The sequence below is a fragment of the Podarcis erhardii genome (assembly GCF_964252035.2).
Source record: "Podarcis erhardii genome assembly, chromosome: 5".
Lineage (NCBI taxonomy): Eukaryota > Metazoa > Chordata > Lepidosauria > Squamata > Lacertidae > Podarcis > Podarcis erhardii.
In genome coordinates, this window is record NC_138509.1 from 4,878,887 (window position 1) to 4,900,358 (window position 21,472).

General features: G+C 46.0%; 1 protein-coding gene across 4 annotated transcripts in view; it reads left to right on the forward strand.

Annotated features, from left to right (window-relative positions):
- The window catches only part of SCUBE1 (signal peptide, CUB domain and EGF like domain containing 1), a 194,978-nt gene that overhangs the window by 156,537 nt on the left and 16,969 nt on the right, over positions 1-21,472 (forward strand). For all 4 annotated transcript variants that reach the window (XM_081860942.1, XM_081860943.1, XM_081860944.1 and 1 more), the window contains 6 exons: positions 11,969-12,085; positions 14,989-15,111; positions 16,503-16,622; positions 16,939-17,031; positions 19,742-19,861; positions 20,900-21,058. In XM_081860942.1, the coding sequence (XP_081717068.1) occupies positions 11,969-12,085; positions 14,989-15,111; positions 16,503-16,622; positions 16,939-17,031; positions 19,742-19,861; positions 20,900-21,058 (732 nt within the window). The remainder of the gene's footprint in view (positions 1-11,968; positions 12,086-14,988; positions 15,112-16,502; positions 16,623-16,938; positions 17,032-19,741; positions 19,862-20,899; positions 21,059-21,472) is intronic.

Genomic DNA, 21,472 nt, shown 5'->3' on the forward strand with positions numbered 1-21,472 from the left:
GCAGGGCCTTGATTCTGAAGCGCCTGCACCTGTGCCAGATCCTCAGGAGCAGGCACCAGGTGATTCCACTCTGGCTCCAGAGGTGGTTGAGGACTCAGTGCCTACAGGTGAGTCTCCCCCTGGGCCCAGTAACCCTTCAGCCTCTCCTGAACTGCAGAGGCTCAGGGCAGAGAGGCGAAGGGAACTGGTTTCTCCCAGGAGGAGTGCTCGCCTTAAGGCCAGGAGAGGCGGGTCTCCTGGGGGCCGGGACCGCCCCTGGCCTCAGAGAAGATAAAGGCCAGTCAGCCCAGTCCCAGGTTGCGGGAGCAACGTCATTGTTGAGTGCCTGTTCCTGCCCGGACCCAGACCTGACTCTCCAGTATTCCTGTTCCTGCCCGGCTTCCTGCTTCGGACCTCGCCTCGCTCCTTCGGAACTGTTTCCAGGCTATTGACGCAGGACCGGACTTTGACTACGCCAACGGTAACCTTCCCCCCGGGACCAGCACACACTGTGAGTCACTTGGAAAGACTTGTGAATGTCATCTCACCTTCCCACAACTGCCTTTTCCATTATGCTAGCACCTTCTCTTCAAGATCTGACTCCACAATGTGGGAGAAGAGGAGACCAAAGACAAACTAGGTTTATTTCTCCCTCACTGAATTTTTCCCCGAGCAGGCAAGGGGTGAATCAGACAAGGAACAAGCGTCAGCTCTCTTCTCTGCCTCAACCATGTCTCAACAGCATCAGTCAAAGAGAAGTCTGCCATATTTAATGAATCTGAGGTTTTGTGGCAGGGAGGTGAGGAAATCAGGAGGAAACACTCAGAGGTATACTCTCAGCTTCTCTACCTACAGCCACACCCTCAGTTTTTGCAGTGAACTAGGTCTTCTCCAAGGGACACGGGTGGTGCTGTGGTATAAACCACAGAGCCTAGGACTTGCCAATCAGAAGGTCAGTGGTTCGAATCCCCGCGAAGGAGGGAGCTCCCATTGCTCGGTCCCTGCTCCTGCCAACCTAGGAGTTCGAAAGCATGTCAAAGTGCAAGTAGATGAATAGGTACCGCTCTGGCGGGAAGGTAAATGGTGTTTCCGTGCGCTGCTCTGGTTCGCCAGAAGCGGCTTAGTCATGCTGGCCACATGACCTGGAAGCTGTTCACCGGCTCCGTCGGCCAATAAAGCGAGATGAGCGCAACAACCCCAGAGTCGGTCACGACTGGACCTAATGGTCAGGGGTCCCTTTACCTTTACCTAGGTCTTCTCCAGCTTTTCACCTCTGATTATTTCCTTAAGGACTCCTGTTGCTCTAACATCAGTTCCAGCCTGTAGATGGTGGCCATCCCTTCCCAAACCAATGCAAAGCCAAAGTGGACTTTAACTCAGCTACGCCGGTCCAGGCTGATCTCCAAGGAGCAACTTACCCAAACCCCAGTCTTCATGCTTGGCTGGGTCAGGAAGAGTCCGCCTTCCTTTAGGAAACTGACAAAAAAAGAGTGCCCACCTAACACACCTGATGCTACAGAAGTTCTCTCGCCACATCCCACAAATCATGTTCCAAATGAAGTTGCAGCTCTCTCCTCACCGACTGATTCCTGGGAAGATATGCCCAAAGATTCTTGAAGCAAAAAAAGACCTCATTTTCTTTTGAACGATTACAGCCTGATTGCAGGTTGCAGGGCCAATTTGGTAACCTTCCCAAAGAATCCAGCTGCCTGGAAGTCCATGCATCTCTGGCAGTGAGACTTCTGATTCAGATCTTTAGACTAGAGGCTACTCTTCGGCTCTCCATTGCTGTCAGCCCCCTCTAATCCCCTTGATTGGACTCCCCTGTCTGCCTGTCCTGGGGCTTACCATCCTCTGCCTTGTGTCCCCTCAATATTGTTCTGCAAAGACGGTTGGATGTGCTTGTAGGCTTTGGGTTCACAGTATGTGGACTTGCTCTGGGTTTTGTTCCTCAGACAAACTCTGGCTCTAGGGCTGGGATTCTGTCAGCAGACTCCTCATGCTTTCTCGCTCTGTGCTTTCTAAAGCACATGGGTTCATTTCCTCTCTTTCCCAGTGAATAAGTCTGCTTCCTTCAGCCCCAGTAATAACTGGACTAAATAAACTCAGATGGCAAGCTGGTTTTACTGATCCTTAATCACTGATCCTTACCAGAACCTTGTTATTGTTCTCATTAGTTATTCTTGATGAAGCCCTTGGCTAAATGATGTTAGCAGTCAGTAGGAAATGAATAATTAGCAGAATAAATAGCAGTCATGATCATTATTTTGCTAAAGCAGAAAATTAAACAATTCTGGTCACATCATTGAAGAGCATTCTAGTTGATGCTGGACCTACACTCTGCTTTAAAAAAAAAAAGTGTTTTTGTAATTTCAGATAGTTTTGTCAGTCTGTTGTTTTGGCCATATAGACAAGCCAGTATAGTACACTGGGCAGAGTCTTAGACTAAGACCACAATCGTGACCTCTGGGCCACCAAATTTGGGCCCTGCTACTTGTGCCAACCAAGGGAGAAGAGAGGCAGGAAACGTCTGGATGTTTTCTGTGTGAAACTGAGAACCAGCTGCCAAATCAAGCAGCTACAAGGAAAATGGTGGGCTGGCCCTACAGGTGTTGTAGGCTTGTAATTGGCTTCTTTGTAAATTATGCTCAAGAGTGTCAAATTGTTCTCCTACGTCATTTCCTTTTTTAAAATGGGGTCTAGATGAGTATGCTCTTGGTTTCAGCTAATTGGTAATGGTATTTAGAGGCTTCTGTAAGCAACAACAAAATGACCCTAAATCAAAGTGTTCTGGTATGCAACTTGCTTATTGAATTTGGTTTTGGCCACTGCAGCTGCCACACTTCACACTTGTTCAGCCCTCCTAGAAATCAAGGCTGGATTTAATGGCTATGGAGATGTATGACAAAGAAATCAGTATGTAGCAATTCATTTGTCTTACACAAATACACAAGGTCTTAAAGGTTTTCTGTTGTGGCATGTCTGTTCTTGAAAATGAATAGGATGAGAAGGGTGTTGAGGCCACATTTTAACTTGGCAAAGTATGGATTGTCCAGTCCTATCCTATTCAGAATAGGGCAAGGCAAGGAGCTCTTCAAGGCAGTGGCGTAGCGTGGGTTGTCAGCACCCGGGGCAAGGCAAGTAATTTGCGCCCCCTAACCTGTGGATTTGCGCCCCCTAACCCTAACCCCCAGATGTTGCGCCCGGTGCGGCCGGCCCCCCCTGCACCCCCCACGCTACGCCACTGCTTCAAGGGCTTGCAATGCTTCCTTCTTTGGCAGTGCAGGGCACCAAGTGTGTTCCCTGCATTATGCACATACACCAAAAATTCCCCCTTTTCCCCTTCACATGTTTAGGGAAACCATTTTTGGCCTGAGGGCCATTTTCTCTTCCAAGCAGTCTTCAGGGGGCCACATTCCAATGCAGAGTGTGGCTGAGGAAAAGGCAAAAGTGGGCAAAGCAATGAATGTGAATTTTACATTCCTTCTTGGAGAAAGGCTCTTGCTTGCTTGGATGGGCGACAGCAGTCTAGGGCGTATGGTAGCCAAGCAGAACCACAAAAGGGGAGTGAAGCAAGCTAGTGAGAGTTGTGACCTGGTGAGAGTTTGTGGCCCTAGGGACCAAATAGAGAAGTCTGCAGGGCCAGATTTGGCCCACAGATCTGAGGCTTCCCACCTCTGCAATAATAGCTCTTTCTCTGTAGATTGAACTGAATTAAAAGACACATCCTGTCAAAGGGATGAATGCCTCATCTATTTACAGCTGTTCATTAGAATTTCGTTTATTGTGAGAAAATAATATATTTTATGTTTTTTTAATAAAAAAGCTTGATTATGTAAGAATTTTTTATTTTAAAAAGTTTTTTAAACAATGGAGGTACAATTCATAGATGCAGAAATTAACTTGCCTGCCAATAAAAAGGTACGTGTGTTATTTCTCTTTTTTTATAATCCACCAGACCCAGCAATTTGTTGGTTTCTATTTTGTCTATTAGGCCTGGAACTTCCACTGGTTATGGGGGTGAGTGCCTAACTCCTTGTGCTACTATGGCGGCTTATACACTGAGGAAACTGCCAGTGCATTTTCTGTTGCACTGCACTGCACTGCAAATGGGTAGAGGGTGTTATTGCAGCAATTGATCCAGCAGGGATTAGAGATACAAGAAAGCAGCTACAGCGTTACCTCGGGTTAAGAACTTAATTCGTTCTGGAGGTCCGTTCTTAACCTGAAACTGTTCTTAACATTAGCTAATGGGGCCTCCCGCTGCCACTGCACGATTTCTGTTCTCATCCTGAAGCAAAGTTCTTAACCCGAGGTACTATTTCTGGGTTAGCGGAGTCTGTAACCTGAAGCATCTGTAACCTGAAGCATTTGTAATCCAAGGTACCACTGTAGTTAGTTAGCTTCTGGCTGTGTAAATCTGGCACTGAGCCAAAATAGTGCATAACAGGTGACTTTATGCACCAACCTGCCTCAATTGAGTATTTTTGTATTATGTACTTTTGTGTTTTTAGATCATAAACCTCCCTGTGATCCTCTGGTGAAGGGCAGTATAGAAGTTTAACAATTGCTGGGCAAGCCTTAGATCTATTTGCTTGATGGTAATCTCCATTGAGCAGGACGCAGGTGGCGCTGTGGGTTAAACCACAGAGCCTAGGACTTGCTGATCAGAAGGTTGACAGTTCGAATCCCCGCGACGGGATGAGCTTCCGTTGCTCAGTCCCTGCTCCTGCCAACCTAGCATTTTGAAAGCATGTCAAAGTGCAAGTAGATAAATAGGTACCACTCTGGCGTGAAGGTAAATGGCGTTTCCATGCGCTGCTCTGGTTCACCAGAAGCGGCTTAGTCATGCTGGCCACATGACCCGGAACCTGTATGCCAGCTCCCTCGGCCAATAAAGTGAGATGAGCGCCTGCAACCCCAGAGTCATTTGTGACTGGACCTAATGGTCAGGGGTCCCTTTACCTTTAATCTCCATTGAACTTTTTTTTTTAATGCTGTGTTAAATGAAGAAAAGGAGGAGGGATGTGAAAAGATGGCATCAAGTCCGGGAATAAGGAGAAAGTTTCCAACTTTTTGTTGTTTTGTGGGTTTAATTAAGGTACAGCGATAGCTGTAGTTGTCCGAGGGTGTGGGGGGCATCACAGGCTAAAGAGAGCCCAAGTAGGCAGACCAACCAAGGACAGAGGGATGTGTTCACCACAAGTAGCCATAGTTGTTTCCATGTTACTGATTTCCAAAGGTGTCTGAGATTAGCAGTTTGCCAAAAAGCAGGGGGTGGAGGGTATAGCACTGGGCACAGAAATGTCTGGCCCTGCTGCGTACTTACTGATGTATCTGCAGCCACGACAATTTGTGATAACTGAGAAGGCAACCCAAAAGTCTAGATTTACATTTGCTCACACTGTGTTTGTCTCAATCCACACAGTGGCATTTGCTTAGCAGAGTAAGCTGTGAATCACAAATGGTGTGCAAGGTGCTAAACGAAGAGGCTAACAGCAGGAACAGAGGGCCTTTCACTTTTGAGACAGTGGTGGGACTCCAGACCAGTTTTGGGACTGGCCAAAAATCGTTACTGTCTGATGGCTGCTTTGTGGCCTGAGCTCTCGGTCCACAACCAGGAAAGTGTCCACATCACCAAAACCACCAGCATAATTTGTGTTGCTGCAACTGGAAATTCTGAAAGCTTCAGTAAAAGAGGTTCGAGGTCATGTACTTGGGCATGAAAAATGAATTCTGCCCTCTAGTTCATGGCTGCAGCCCAGCCACATAGAGAAATGTGCAAGAAATGCCTCTGTCCTTGCAGTCTACCGTATTTTCCGCTCTATAAGACGCACCAGACCACAAGACACACCTAGTTTTTGGAGGAGGAAAACAAGAAATAAAATATTCTGAATCTCAGAAGCCAGAACAGCAAGAGGGATCGCTGCGCAGCGAAAGCAGCAATCCCTCTTGCTGTTCTGGCTTCTGGGATAGCTGCACAGCCTGCATTCGCTCCATAAGACGCACACACATTTCCCCTTACTTTTTAGGAGGGAAAAAGTGAGTCTTATAGAGGAAAAAATACGGTATTTTCCTTTCTGTTGTGTAGGGAACCTCTGCCAACCACCCATCTGACATAATATCCTCTTTTACAAGGAACTGCATCTCAGAATTTGGTATGGTCATAATCCATCCGTAGTTTTCAGTAGTCCTAAGTGTAGTAGGAATTGAGGACATGATCCGACCCCATAGGTACAGGCTGGGAGGCTTGTCATCTGTGTCATCACCATTAGAGACTGGAAGAGGGGAGGCATCGCCCAGTCTCAAATCTTCCATTCTTGGGCAAGGTGATTGAGTGGGTGGTTGCTGAACAACTCCAGGCATGCCTGGAAGATGCGGACCATTTGGATCCCTTCCAGTCAGGATTCAGGCCTCACCATGGGACTGAAACTGCCTTGGTCGCGCTGGTCGATGATCTCCGGTGGGCTAGGGACAAAGGTGAGAGCTGTTTCCTAGTTCTGCTGGATCTCTCAGCTGCCTTTGACACCATCGACCATAACATCCTTCTGGACCATCTAGAGGGGCTGGGAGCTGGGGGCACTGTTATACAGTGGTCCTGCTCCTTCCTCCTGGGCCGTGTTCAGAAAGTGGTGTTGGGGGATGAGTGTTCAGACCCCTGGGCTCTCACTTGTGGGGTGCCTCAGGGTTCTGTCTTCTCCCCCATGCTTTTCAACATCTACATGCAGCCGCTGGGAGAGATCAGAGGGGGTTTGGGCTGGGTGTTCATCCATATGCAGATGATACCCAGCTCTATCTCTCTTTCAAATCAGAACCAGTAAAGGCGGTGAAGGTCCTGTGTGAGTGCCTGGAGGTGGTTGGAGGATGGATGATGGCTAACAGAGTGAGGCTGAATCCTGATAAGACAGAAGTACTGTTTTGGGGGGACAGGAGGTGGACAAGTGTGGAGGACTCTCTGGTCCTGAATGGGGTGACTGTGCAGCTGTTTACCAGCTCCATCTGGTACACAGGCTGAGACCCTATCTGCCTGTGGACTGTCTCACCAGAGTGGTGCATGCTCTAGTTATCTCTTGCTTCGACTACTGCAATGCGCACCTTTGAAGGTGACCCGGAAACGACAACTAATCCCGAATGCAACAGCTAGACTGGTGACTGGGGTTGCCGCTGAGACCACATAACACCAGTCTTGAAAGACTTACATTGGCTCCCAGTACGTTTCCGAGCACAATTCAAAGTGTTGGTGCTGACCATTAAAGCCCTAAACGGCCTCGGCCCAGTATATCTGAAGGAGCGTCTCCACCCCCATCGTTCAGCCCGGAAGGTCCAATGCCAATGGCCTTCTGGTGGTTCCCTCACTGCAAGAAGCGAAGTTACAGGGAACCAGGCAGAGGGCCTTCTCAGTAGTGGCACCCGCCCTGTGGAATGCCCTCCCATCAGGTGTCAAAGGAAAAAATGACTACCAGACTTTAAGGGGACATGTGAAGGCAGCCCTGTTTAGGGAAGCTTTTAATATCTGAAGGACTATTGTATTGTGCTATTGTATTTTGTTGGAAGCCGCCCGGAGTGGCATGTGAGGCCCAGCCAGATGTGCGGGGTATAAATAAGAAATTACTATTATTATTATTATTATTATTATTATTATTATTATTATTATCATCATCATCATCATCATCATCATCATCATCATCTCAGGGCAGAGGAGGGGCAACGCTTAGAGCATTTGGTTGTAGCCACAGGCATGTTTAGCCTGGAGAAGAGGAGGTTAAGGGGTGATATGATAGCCATGTTCAAATATATAAAAGGATGTCACATAGAGGAGGGAGAAAGGTTGTTTTCTGCTGCTCCAGAGAAGGGGACACGGAGCAATGGATCCAAACTACAAGAAAGAAGATTCCACCTAAACATTAGGAAGAACTTCCTGACAGTAAGAGCTGTTCGACAGTGGAATTTGCTGCCAAGGAGTGTGGTGGAGTCTCCTTCTTTGGAGGTCTTTAAGCAGAGGCTTGACAACCATATGTCAGGAGTGCTCTGATGGTGTTTCCTGCTTGGCAGGGGGTTGGACTCGATGGCCCTTGTGGTCTCTTCCAACTCTAGGATTCTATGATTCTATGATTCAGATGCTCCAGAGTGCTTTGTGAAAGCTAGCATGGGATATGATGGGCAGCACTTTCCCCCCCAACCCCAAAGGCTCATTCTAAGCTCTGAACTGACTCCTTTCAGAACCTGCACACACCCCGTCAGAAGTAATACCTCTCCTACATACGCTTTTGTCATAGACTGGATAATACCATTTAGTAACAGTTAGGGTCTCCAGCAGGGATGCGGGTGGCACTGTGGTCTAAACCACAGAGCTTAGGGCTTGCCGATTGGAAGGCCGGCGGTTCGAATCCCCGAGACGGGGTGAGCTCCCATTGCTCGGTCCCTGCTCCTGCCAACCTAGCAGTTCAAAAGCACGTCAAAGTGCAAGTAGATACCGTATTTTTCACCCTATAGGACGCACCTAGGGTTTTTTTTGGGGGGGGGGGATAAAGAAAAAAAATTTATTTCCCCCCCCAGCCGCGGGAACTCCCGCAGGGCTCCGCAGGCTGTGGATAGCTTCCCGAAGGGTGGGGCGCTCTGCTTCAGGGCGCCCCACGCTCCGGGCAAGCAGGCTGCTATCTGCAGCCTAGGGAGCCCTGTGGGAACTCCCGCGGGCTCCCCAGGCTTATGGATAGCTTCCTGAAGCCTGGAAAGAGAGAGGGGTCGGTGGGCACCGACCCCTCTCGCTCTCCAAGCTTCAGCAAAAGCCTGCATTCGCCCCATAGGACGCACACACATTTCCCCTCCATTTTTAGAGGGGGAAAAGTGCGTCTTATAGGGCGAAAAATACGGTAAATAGGTACTGCTCCGTCAGGAAGGTAAACGGCGTTTCCGTGTGCTGCTCTGGTTCTTCAGAAGCAGCTTAGTCATGCTGGCCACATGACCCGGAAGCTGTCTGCGGACAAATGCCGGCTCCCCGGCCTATAGAGTGAGATGAGCGTGCAACCCCAGAGTCAGGGGTACCTTTACCTTTACGGTCTCCAGCCATGCCCCTGGTGGTGCGTGGTTGTTGCTTGCCAAACTGGAGGCAAAGGCTCCAGTAAGATCTAACAGGATCACTTAGTCAAAGATCCTGGACATAGGCCACAAATGTTGTCTTAAAGCCACCCTTGTCATTTACCACCATAGACTGCCCACCTCTTATGCCATACAACATGTTTGTTCAAATTCTTTTTGCCCAGGATTAGCAGATTGCACAAATAAATGTTCAGCAACTGCCGAACATCCATTCTAGTAACTTTGGTGAAGTCAAATACACCAGCAGTCCTTGCATACCAGGAGCATGATAACTTGAGCCCTGTTGTTTGCAGAACTTAAGCAGGGTAAACGAGGAGAGAGGGGAGCCTAGCAGCCTTATAAAGTGACAATCAAATTCCCGACTAAATCAAAGAGCTGCTTGAAATCAGCAGTTGACTGAGAGCGTGTATCTGAGGAGGGCTGGAAGAGAGTGTCCAGTGTCCTGCCATTCCCACACAAGAAGCTTCCTTTTCTGCAGAACAAGTGGCTGAAATAGTTTTCTCTTTTCTACGGCCAGTGCTGAATTTCACAACGGGCTGGTGATTCTGTAGAGGGGAGATTACCTGGTGTTCTGCATTTTCTGCATAGCCGTACTTGGGGCCCTCCAGGCTCCTGCTCTGTCGCAAGGGTATTCTGCAAGATGCTTTGGACGCAGTATTTGTGCACTAGTGGTAGATTTCATCAGCTTTATTGGTTGCCTTTCGATTCTTCCGTCATGCTGCGACATGTTGTGCTCCCTGGAGGAGCTATTGCACAATAAAAGCAGGACAGAAAACCCCCAGAACTTCTTGTGTATTTAAAATTATGGGATTTTAGCAGGACATTACAAGATATTCACTGACTGGAAATGCAGCTGTGTGAGTATGAATGCACCATAAAAAGGAGGGGCCCCAGGAGACATAATATGAGCCGAAGCATTTTTGTGTAAAGCTAATAGAATGCCTCTTTGTTGTTTTCATACTTCTTTTAATGCCCTCGTTGTCTTAATAATTGTAAGTGCATATCATCGGATGTAAACTAGTATTAGACAAATGTATTAGACAAGTACATATACATGGATGTAATCTAGGTACTAGAAACACACTGGCTTACAAAGAGACAGATCGCTGGATCCCAGAAGTACATGTGATGGATCCTTTTCCTTGTCTCTCTCATTTCCTTCACACTCATATGCCAGGACCAAAGAGTTCAGAGCTACTAACTAGACCAGTTACTTTATAAAGGATTTCCATTCTCTAAAACTCAGTTAATTTTAGATACGTATATTAAGGATGTATAGATCTAGCTGGACCATTGTATTATTCAGGAACTGCTGAATTTGTGCTGCTCTCTGAGAAGTCCCATCATCCTAACATGCTCTGGGCAGTCTAAACGACAAGAGTTTGGACAGAACTAGAATAATCCTAATACTTCAAGACTTCTTGTGGCAGCAGCCCACAGTCACCCAGGAACCCAGCTGCAGCCGCCCTCCTGTGCAACAACCATTCTGCTAGCAGGACCCTCCTTCTTGGCATAGCATAATAGCTGAATCCAACAGGTGCTTTGTGCTTGCAAAATATGTTCTCCGTGATGGTTAAACCTTGTGCACCAATGCCTGCATGACACTTTGCACAATGTCAACTCTAAAATCTCCTGTGCAGACATTATATACATCAGTATCAATGGAAGCTATAAATCTAATTTTTAAGATTCCTGAGACTTCTGTGCATCAGAGTCATCATTATGTAGCATGATTCCACAGTAATTTGTGTAAATTCTTACAGCTCCTTTTTTTGTAAGTCACATTGATACTTTTTTGTAAAAAAGAAGAAGAGTGACTACTAAGTGGAATAAATACTAATGACTAATCAATAATAATGCTGAAAAGACCAATTTTATTTAAAGCTATATACACTAATTTAAATTTTCATTTTAGTGTGTGTGACATGCAGTTAATGTTATTATTTTGCTCACGTAATAAATATAGCAGTGATGCTATTGATATTTTTGTAGGTGTGGAATGTCTGTCAGAAGATCATAGCTTATAAAGGGCATATTAATACTCAAAAGTGTTTGGGACTTATTTATTTAGTTATTAGAATAAATCTCTAAGCAGTGTACAATTTGAAAAACCACATATCATTCAAACAAAATCTAAAACCAATAAAATACACAAAAGCATATTCACACAAAAGCATATAAAATTGAGTAAACCAGAAATTCAGAATGTGGGTGAAACACATTGAACAGCACAATTTATAATATCAGTGCCCTGAATGCATCTGGGCCATGGTACTGCCTTAGGGAGGACTATTGCAAAGGAGAGAGAAATTCAGTTCTCCTTCTGAAACCCACAAATGCAAACTGCTGCCTGATACACTGAAATTCAGTGGTGACACCCTGTGGGCAAAATGGGGATTGCAGCAGGAAGACATTGTTTCAGCTTTGTAATTACCGTATTTTTCACTCTATAAGACGCACCAGACCACAAGACGCACCTAGTTTTTGGAGGAGGAAAACATGAAAAAAAAAAAAATTCTGAATCTCAGAAGCCAGAACAGCAAGAGGGATCGCTGCGCAGCCTGCATTCGATCCATAAGACGCACACACATGTCCCCTTACTTTTTAGGAGGGGAAAAGTGAGTCTTATAGAGCAAAAAATACGGTAACTAAGGACTGTTTCGTGTGAGCTTTTTCATACCTGGGAATGCAAAGGCAAAACATGCACTATTGTTTGGCCTGCGGGAGGCATGTGCAAGCTTTCCCTGTAGGCAGCAAAAAACTGTGTTGCATGTCTTGTCCTCGACTTGTATTGATCCTTATGGATAGGTTATTGAGGTACGTTGATTATTTTGAACTTAGATGTTAAATGCACAGTTTCTCACATCATCTCCCCCTTCTGTTCCAAATCAAGATATAGATGAATGCTCCTTCGAAAGGACCTGCGACCATACCTGTATCAACTACCCTGGGAGTTTTGAATGCCTGTGTCATAAAGGCTACACATTATACGGAATGACACACTGCGGAGGTTTGGAGAGTTTGATTCATTTTTCATTCTTTGCTTAGTGACATCTCTCCATAAGGCTTTAGAATTGCAGAGTTAAGAGTTGTAGAGTTGGAAGGGACCCTGAGGGTCATCTAGCCCAGGCATGGCCAAACTTGGCCCTCCAGATGTTTGGGGACTACCATTCCCATCATCCCTGACCGCTGGTCCTGTTAGCTAGGGATGATGGGAGTTTTAGTCCCAAAACATCTGGAGGGCCAAGTTTGGCTGTGCCTGATCTAGTCCTACTCCCTGCAATGCAGTACAGTCCTACCTTGGATTCCGAACGCTCTGTAACTCATACGTTTTGGCTCCTGAATGCCGCAAACCCACAAGTGATTGTTCTGGTTCTTTTGGAACCCAAACGTCCGATGGGGCTTCAGCGGCTTCTGATTGGCTGCAGGAGCTTTCTCCTACATGTTGGGTGGCCATCTGCTATGGATGCTTTAGTTAAGATTCCTGAATTGCAGGGAGTTGGACAAGATGACCCCTTCCAACTCTACAATTCTGGGATTTTGTGACTGGGAAACCATCTGGACCTGGCACCTGCCCATTCTTTATCCGCTTAACAATGCTTCTCATTTCTTCCACCTTCAGTGTCTCAGCAAGGTAATCTGCCTGATCTAAGGAGAGCAGGCCAAAACTAGGAAGAAAACCCATCATCTCTGGTGCCCAACAGGGCCTCCAGCGTTGATGCAAAGCAGAATATAAGTTCTGGAACTAGAGATTCATATCTATGGGCATGGTGTAATTCTTGTCTTGATCACCCTTAATTATAGGGACGCAGCTCCTAGTCTGTTGTTAACTAAGAGAGTAGGCCAACAGCAGGCTGGGCTTCTGTCCTCTTTCCCTTAGCACTGCTTTAAGTAGGCCAGGGGGAAGTCGGCCTTAGAGGCAAAGGGCAAATTCAAATCACACACAACTGAGCTCTGCATGCAGCTGTCATGGGCTGGCTGGACGCAGAGGAGTGGTGGGAGTCATCAGCTGGGGAATCCCCAGGGGAAGAAGGCTCAGAACCCAGGGACAGGTGGTGGGACAGTGACGAGTGGTCAGAGGTAGCAGGAGGTGTCAGAAGCAGAAGAGGCAACAGGGTTTAGTGGGCAGGAAGAGTCTATGGCAGAGAGTAGTGCAGAATCAGAGGCCGGAGAGGAGTGGGGCCAATAGGCAGAGATGAAGCAGGCTGCTGAAGAATCTAGGGAATCTCCTTCTCCTGCTGTGACCATCTCCCTTCTTTCCTGGTCTGAGGTATGAAGCGGGCAGAGCAGAGATAGACAAGGTGTCAGAGACTCAGGCTGGATCTAGACACATCAAAAAAGCGTTTCAGGAAAACGTGTTGTAAACCTCGTCGTGGGAAATCACGTTGGCGAAAGATGGAGCTCCACAGTGCCATCTGGTGTCACAGTGCAATAACACCTATGCAGTGGAACCTCCGGATACGATCTTAATTAGTTCTGGGGGTCCATGCGCAACCTGAAAAGTCTGCCACAAGAGGCGCTGCTTCTGCGCATGCACGTGGCGCAATAAAGCGCTTCTGCGCACGCGCAAAGCATGCAGCAAAACCCAGAAGTGTATACACTTCTGGGTTTGCCACGTTTGCAACCCGAAAGTTATGTTACCCAAAGGTAACGTAACCCGAGGTACCACTGTAAAATGCTTTTTCTTTACTAACATAGCTGAGTCCTCAGGTGGCTTGGGAAGGAGCCTCATTGGGGCAAGACCTACTTGGAAGAGTTTCTGTGTTGCCCTGTGTCAGGGGACTGCCATCGGAACGGGGGAGGCAGGCAGGGGGATACAGAGAGCCTCCAGCGCTTCTCAGCTCCTCGTCCGGTGGTGGAGAAAGCCACACCTCCAGTGGAGCAGAGGGGGAAGGGAGTAGTCAAGAAAAGGGAAGGCTCGAAGATGCTACCGAGAGCCCAAGCACCTCCCCTAGCCCAGCCGGCCAGGAGGCACACATGCCGTTTCTGCCGCCCGTAAGGAGGGGAGGTGGAGATTTGGGGTGTCTAAGTTCTTATGCTGGGGGAGAAACCGGAAGGGGGCACTCCCGGAATCTGCAAGTGACTAAGACAGACATGAACTTTGGGGTTCTGCACTGTAAATAGTTTGCACCAATAAAAACCTGCAAACGACAGGCCATGACCAACCACCTTCCCCACCTGACACCCTGCTTCCAACACCTGCCCTGACAGCTCTTTGGACAATATTAAACTACAGTTTAAACCTTTAATGAAAGCTGTCTTCTACTAGCAGTCAGGGTTTAGAATACCTTTCTGACAGTAAAAGCTGTTTGACAGTAGGACGGGTCCCCTCAGGAGGTGGTGGGCTCACCTTCCCTGGAGGTTTTTAAGCAGAGGTTGAGTGGGCATCTGTCAGGGATGCTTTAGTTGAGATTCCTACATTGCAGGGGGTTGGACTAGATGACCCTGGGGGCTCCTTCCAACTGTACAGTTCTATGATACTGTGATTCCTTGAGGCGTAAGCTGTTGCAGGTCAGTTTCTTGACTAGTCTTCATTTTCTTTCTACGCAATGTCACGGCCCCCCCATTAAGGCCTTACCAGTCTCTCATTCTGTCAGCAGAAAAGCCACAGAACCCTCATTCAGTTCTACAAGCATCCTTGCCATTTGTGAGGGAAAATGTGGGTCATTCAGCAGAGAAGTGTCCAGGTGTCAGGTCTTGGATTTTGCAAGGATTAGAGGGAGACGGAAAAATAGGCATGGCCCACAATTACTATTGCACCAACTCTGGAGTCCACAAAAAGAATGAACATGGAATCAGGAAAATAATAATCTAACTTAAAGCAGTTCTGGTGGACAGACAACAGGAAGGAATAGTCACACCTGATAGTATTTACTTACAGTGCAACACTAATTCATTTAAATGTACTTTCAGATATTGATGAATGCAGTATCAGCAATGGGAGCTGTGACTATGGATGCCTCAATACAATGGGAAGTTATGAATGTGTATGTCCACCGGGGAAGAAGCTACACTGGAATAAAAAGGATTGTATTGGTAGGTAACATTTTGGAACAGGGCACCTTCCTCTTTTTTCACTTCTTTCACTGATGAGCAGCTTATTGATATATTAAATATATAAAATTGCATGTCAGAAAACTCCAAGAGCAACAGATGTAATGTCGCTCTGATTAGGAAACCCAGTCCTTGCAATTCTGTAATTTTAGATAACACAATTTGAGACAGATATTTCCGAGGAGTTTGCTACTTGTTTAAATAGTTAATTAACCTTCAGTGAGTTAGGGACTTCCCCTGCGTGTGAAGACAGGCTGTGGAGGATTGAGTGAAGAGTCCAGTGGCGACTGGCTCGCCTCCCACAGCCCCCGGCAAGAGCCACCTCTCATTGAACTTCTCTCCTTTTTTCCCTCGGCTTGGTTTGCTTGACAGCATGGCCCAGCCTAGTTTGAGGGCAATCAAAAAAAGCTCAACAACTTTCTGCTCTCCCCGCCCCCCCCCCATTGTCCAGATTTTCACTTCTATTTTAGGGTTTAGTTTTCTTAATTTTGGTTTCAAAAAAATAGGGGTTGTTTTATATGTGGAAAAATATGGTAATTTTAGTTCTCCGTCTGTACAATATTCTCCAAGCCTAGACAGTTTTCTTTTTAGACCTAACTGTGTAAAACAAGAACCATATTGTCTGTATATAAAAGAACAGAAGGTCTTAGGAGGTCCAGTTGTAGAGATTCAGCCTTAGAATTATAGCTGTGAGAAAAAGGTTGAAGCGCATGGGAATCAGAATGCATTTTTGTTTAACTCCTTCTTTTGTTAGAATTGTATTTGTCAAAAGAGCCTGAGAGTCCTACTATGATTTTAGCAGAAGTATTGCTAGAAAGCTCATTGAGCAGATGCAAAAGATGTTTATATTAGCCCACAAAAGCCACATAAAGATGTTTTAGGGTCCTTAATACTTTGTTGGGTAAGACTTGGTTTAGTAGCCATTTAAGAGTTTGTGTCAAACTTGAAACCAATTGCAGAGTTGAAAAGGATAATGAAAACAATCACAATTTTAAGTAGCTTTAATACCCTGTATCAGTTTGTGTCTATTTAATTCCATTGCCTGAGGATACAGGTGACAGCTTCTGGTTGGTTCTCAAAAATGCATATCGCCTTTTAAAATAATGCACACAAGTGTTAAGATTTGAAATGGAAATGTGTTATACCATCTTGTATCCAGGGTTGATTGGCTTCAACATAAATTTTTGTATTTATGAGGTGGCTCTATAAGGGAGAAGATCATCCCTGCCCACAAGCGAAGGGTTCAGGCTTCCATGCCCCCTCTGCTTATCCCTTCCTCTGCTTCCCACCCCAGTCTGAAAAATGAATGAGCTTAACTGGAGAATCCCTCAGACGTTATCTGAACCAGTGATTTCCTGTTTCTTCTTCCTCAGAGATGGTGAAATGCCTTCTGAATGCCAAGCCAGCTCCAAAGGCCCAGTTGGTCTGCAGCAAATTGGGAGGGATGGAAAGCTGTTTCTTATCATGTCCATCCAATACACTTTTTCTCCCAGGTTGGTATTGAAGAGCATATTGTTTTTCTTAAATTCCTTTCTTGGCTTTATTGAAGTCAAAAAACTGTAAAAAAATAAAAATACGCTGAAGGAAGGTCTTTTTAGATTAGTATTTATTTGCATAGGAAAACAACAGATGTCCCACCCCACATAATTGATCACAAGACACTATTTGAATGGTAATGCCCATCAATCAATAAATAAAAATTCTGAGCAATGGACAAAAGTTTGGTCTTAACTCAGATGAATAAATGAAAGAAAGGCCTTCCACCATCTCAGTATATTTCGTGGTGTGTTCTTCTTTTCTTTTCCTCAGACACAGAGAATAGTTATTCAGTAAGCTGTGGAGTGCCAGGGCAGCACGGCAAGTCGCTTCAGAAACGCAATAGCACTCTTCCTAGCTGTGCAGGTGAGTATTACTCCATAGAATCTGGTGATAGGTGTAACTCCCAAACACCCATTGTCCTGATATGATCTTATTTATATCTTCTTCCATTATGTGTACAGTGGCACCTTGGGTTACAGACTCTGCTAACCCAGAAATATTACCTCAGGTTAAGAACTTTGCTCCAGGATGAGAACAGAAATCGTGCTCTGGCGGCGCAGCAGGAGCGGGAGGCCCCATTAGCTAAAGTGGTGCTTCAGGTTAAGAACAGTTTCAGGTTAGGAACGGACCTCCGGAACAAATTAAGTTCTTAACCCGAGGTACCACTGTAGCAAGTCAAGTCAAGTACTTTATTACGGTCATAGACCAGCATAAACAAAACATATACATGGATAGTATAACAGTATGAATCCAGGCGAATAATTATTAAATAAATAGGAGCTAGAACCAAACGTAGATTTAAACATATACATAGAGTACTTAATTAAGGATAGACAATGGGTCTAAGAATTTATAAGAAAGATTAAAAGATTAAAAGATCAGTTAACACAGCTATATGGGTTGGGCTTCAGAAGTGCGGATCTAATAATATGGGCCTTCAGTTTAGGATTGAATTGTAGCATAGATCATTATTCGTCAAATATCTATCATGGCAGCGCAGTATCTGGTGACTGAATATGTGACTTCAGGGCTCTCTTCCTGTGAACCAGACCAAGTTTTATTGCGACAAAAGCCAGCGACACCAAACACCACAAGACCAAACAAAAAGAAATCAACAACAACATCAAGAAGAAGAAGAAGAAGAAAGATTACACAAGGGGACTTCGCAGTGTGCCACTCAACAAAAGAAATTTACGCTTCCTGATTGCTAAAGTGCAAAATTTGGCCACCACTGTAGCTTCTTTCTTGTTTCTCACCATCCCCCCACTCGTACTAACCATCCCAGGGCGCTCAGCCACTGCCACAATGTCCTTTCGTCTATCAGATCAAAATGCGCAGATAACAGCAAAGGTTGCTAGGTTCATGGCAGGGGCAATCAGAATAAGGGCCACTAACTGACGGCTGATTCAGGACTTTAAATTGTGCTCTTATATCAAATTTCCTTTTCTGCGTATACTGTAATGTTTTACTGTTGGTGTGGCCATTGGCTAATGCGAATAAAGTTTTATCTTATCTTATATATGGTTATATGGGACACGGGTGGCGCTGTGGGTAAAACCTCAGTGCCTAGGACTTGCCGATCGCATGGTCGGCGGTTCGAATCCCCGCGGCGGGGTGAGCTCCTGTCTTTCGGTCCCAGCTCCTGCCCACCTAGCAGTTCTAAAGCACCCCTAAGTGCAAGTAGATAAATAGGGACCGCTTTATAGCGGGAAGGTAAACGGCATTTCCGTGTGCTGCGCTGGTGCCGGCTCACCAGAGCAGCTTCGTCACGCTGGCCACGTGACCCGGAAGTGTCTCCGGACAGCGCTGGCTCCCGGCCTCTTAAGTGAGATGGGCGCACAACCCTAGAGTCGGACACGACTGGCCCGTACGGGCAGGGGTACCTTTACCTTTACTTTTTATATATGGTTAACCCGAGGTACCACTGTAATTATACAGAAAGGATGGGAGCCACTGACTTGAAAAGTTGCTTAGCCTCCAGGATTCCCCTTCTGGCTCCCAGCACAACCTTTGACTCCAGCCCTTCTCACCCTTGCTATCGACTTTGGCTGCATTTCCCCATGTGATCTGAGACAGAGGAAAAGGGCTCTTTTATCACCATCTTCACCACCACCATTTTATTAGTTAAAACGATGCTCAAGGCAGCTTACAACATGGAAAGATTCACACAATTACAACGGTAGTCATAAGCTATAAATAGAACATCAAAAGGTGCACAAGCAAATTGGACAATTCCCACATAAATAATAGGATCCAAAAATAAGGATAACAAAAAATTAATAACAGCAACAAACTCCACTAAGCAACGCCCCAGCCCAAGAGTCTGTTCAGCAGCCTGATATTTTGTAGCTGGAGTCAAGGCCCACCTAAGCCAGGTGGGGAAATGATTGTTATTATTTATTGAATTAATATACTGCTCTATACCAGGAGGTCTCAGGGCAGTTCACAGAATAAAATCAAAATATAAAACCACAAAATACATAATCAAAATAAAAATAAAAACAGCAAGCCAATAACCCCCCCCAAAAAAACCCCACATTTTAAAAGGACATAAAAGGCCTGCAAGGCAGGAAACTGGTCTTCTAGGACTCACAGCCAAGGTTATTATTATTGTATTATTATTTATTTAGGTGTCTACCACCCTTCATTTGCAGATCTCAGGCAGTTCACAACATCAATTTACAATATAAAAAACCCACAAAATACATAGTAAAAATAAGAACAACAACAACCAATAATCTCTCCTCCCTGGGTGTCTTTGCAGTCTTCCATATTGTGATTTATTCTGATATTTCAGAAGAGGTGGAGCATTTTTCAGCTGCTGGGCTTCTTTTAGAACCCTCTTCCATTTTCACATCCCCTGCATCTAATTGTACTCCAGCTAGGAATTATTCTTCATGCAGAAAAGTAGTCTCTCTAACTCCATTTATCTGTGGTAGGAAACCTGTCAAGTAATTCAAGACAGCTTATATCTCATTTCATCTGCAAAAAAAATAATAAAAAAATCCAGGCCTGTCTTCAGGTTATCTTAAAAATACAGCACGACTGAAAACTTTTAATTTTATTTCTCTAGACATATTAGTACCACCCATCAAGCAGAAAGCTCGTTTTAAAATCAAGGACGCAAAATGTCACTTAAGACCTCGCAGCAAAGAAAAAATTAAAGATGTTGGAAATCAGCAGGCTGTTATAGGTATGTGGGGTCCGTGGGCAGAAAATTCCGTGCTGGTTTTTCTCTATTCGGCAAATAAATAAGAGGATGGGCAGTAATTTTTGAGCTACATTTGCAGCTCAGCTTTTCACCTTTTGGATGTGATTGGTAATTTACCATGATTTACCTCGTCAAGTGCTTGTTTTGTTGGAGGGCCTTTCTAAACAAATGTCATTGCTAGAAAAGGGGGCTGTAATTAGGCCTGAGCAATGTAGTAGTGGAAAAGGGGGGTGCAGGGAGTGCGGGACGCCCCAGGTGTCATCAATGGGGGGGTGACAAAATGACAAAAATATGAGTTTTTAAAAATTAAAAATTGGGCTCACGAAACTTTTTAGTTCAGTCAACAAACGTAACAAACCGCGGCTGGCGCTGGGCGCTGCACTGCGGGGGCCGGCACTTACCGCGGGGCCTGCAGTGTGCCCGAGCCACATGTCTCTCCTGGGAGTGACGTGGTGGCTTCGGCGCCTGCAGGCTGGGTGCTGCATGAAACGGCAGTGTGGGGCTTGCGGCTGCCCACTGCCTCTCCCTCAGCCGCCCTACAGCTGAGGGGGAGGGGGCGGAGAGACTCCATGCAGTGCGCCACACCCCCGGCTGCAGGACGCGCGCAGCGCACCAGGCACCCAAGCAGCTAGCTACACCGCTGGGGCAATGTATTGATACATCGTCCAGGACCAGTATTGCTGGGGCAGACTGCAATGGCAGCTTCACCTGGTGGGATATCACGAGTGAAACCAACGCCACTCCTAATATCCAGTGCCTCTTTCAACATTGGGCTGCTGGAAGCAGAGGAGCTCGGGAACAGTGGCTCTGCAAAGGGAGGAGCAAGCTGTATCGCCAGGCTGAGTTCTATTTTAGTAGTAGGCGTAAAGCTGCTTTGGGGACATTCACTGAATAAGTGGACGTTTCAGATACCTGAGGTTTTGATAATCAAGATTCTGCTGCGCAGGTGTTACTGATGCAACTGCAGCCATGCTAACTTGCCCCTTGATTTCCTTTCCATGTTGCTTCTGTTACGCAAAGGAGGTCAATTCCCTTGTACAGACAACTGCCAGGTAACCTTTGTGAACCTCAAGTGCGATTCCTCTAAGAAGAAACGCCGAGGCCGGAAATCGCCGTCCAAGGAAGTGTCCCATATCACAGCTGAGTTTGAAATGGAGATGAAGTCAGAAGAAGTCTCAGGTTTGTGAAAGACCATCCGCGTTTAGCATATGTGGGACTTTTAAATAATTGCCTGCTTCGTGCATTAGCAGCAACAAAAAAGAATCACTTCTGTGGCAGATTCACTCTAAATATGCAATGTTATTATTATGATTATGACTATTATTTATAATATACTGTGTGACATGCTTTTTTTACAAACATTTTGCACCCTCTGCGGGATCTCTTACTAGTAAAGGATGAACTATCCTGGTTCTAGGGTGGAGATTTGCCCCAAACTGCAACGTTATTCCTCTTTTCATTTTCCCTTAATCTTGGATGGCAACCTTTGACTTCTATGGAATAAAGGGGTCTGCTGTTGGACATGGGTGAGAGAGCAGGACTAAACCTGGTCCTTGCCCCCTAGTGAACCCCCCCCCCCCCACGGGGAATAAA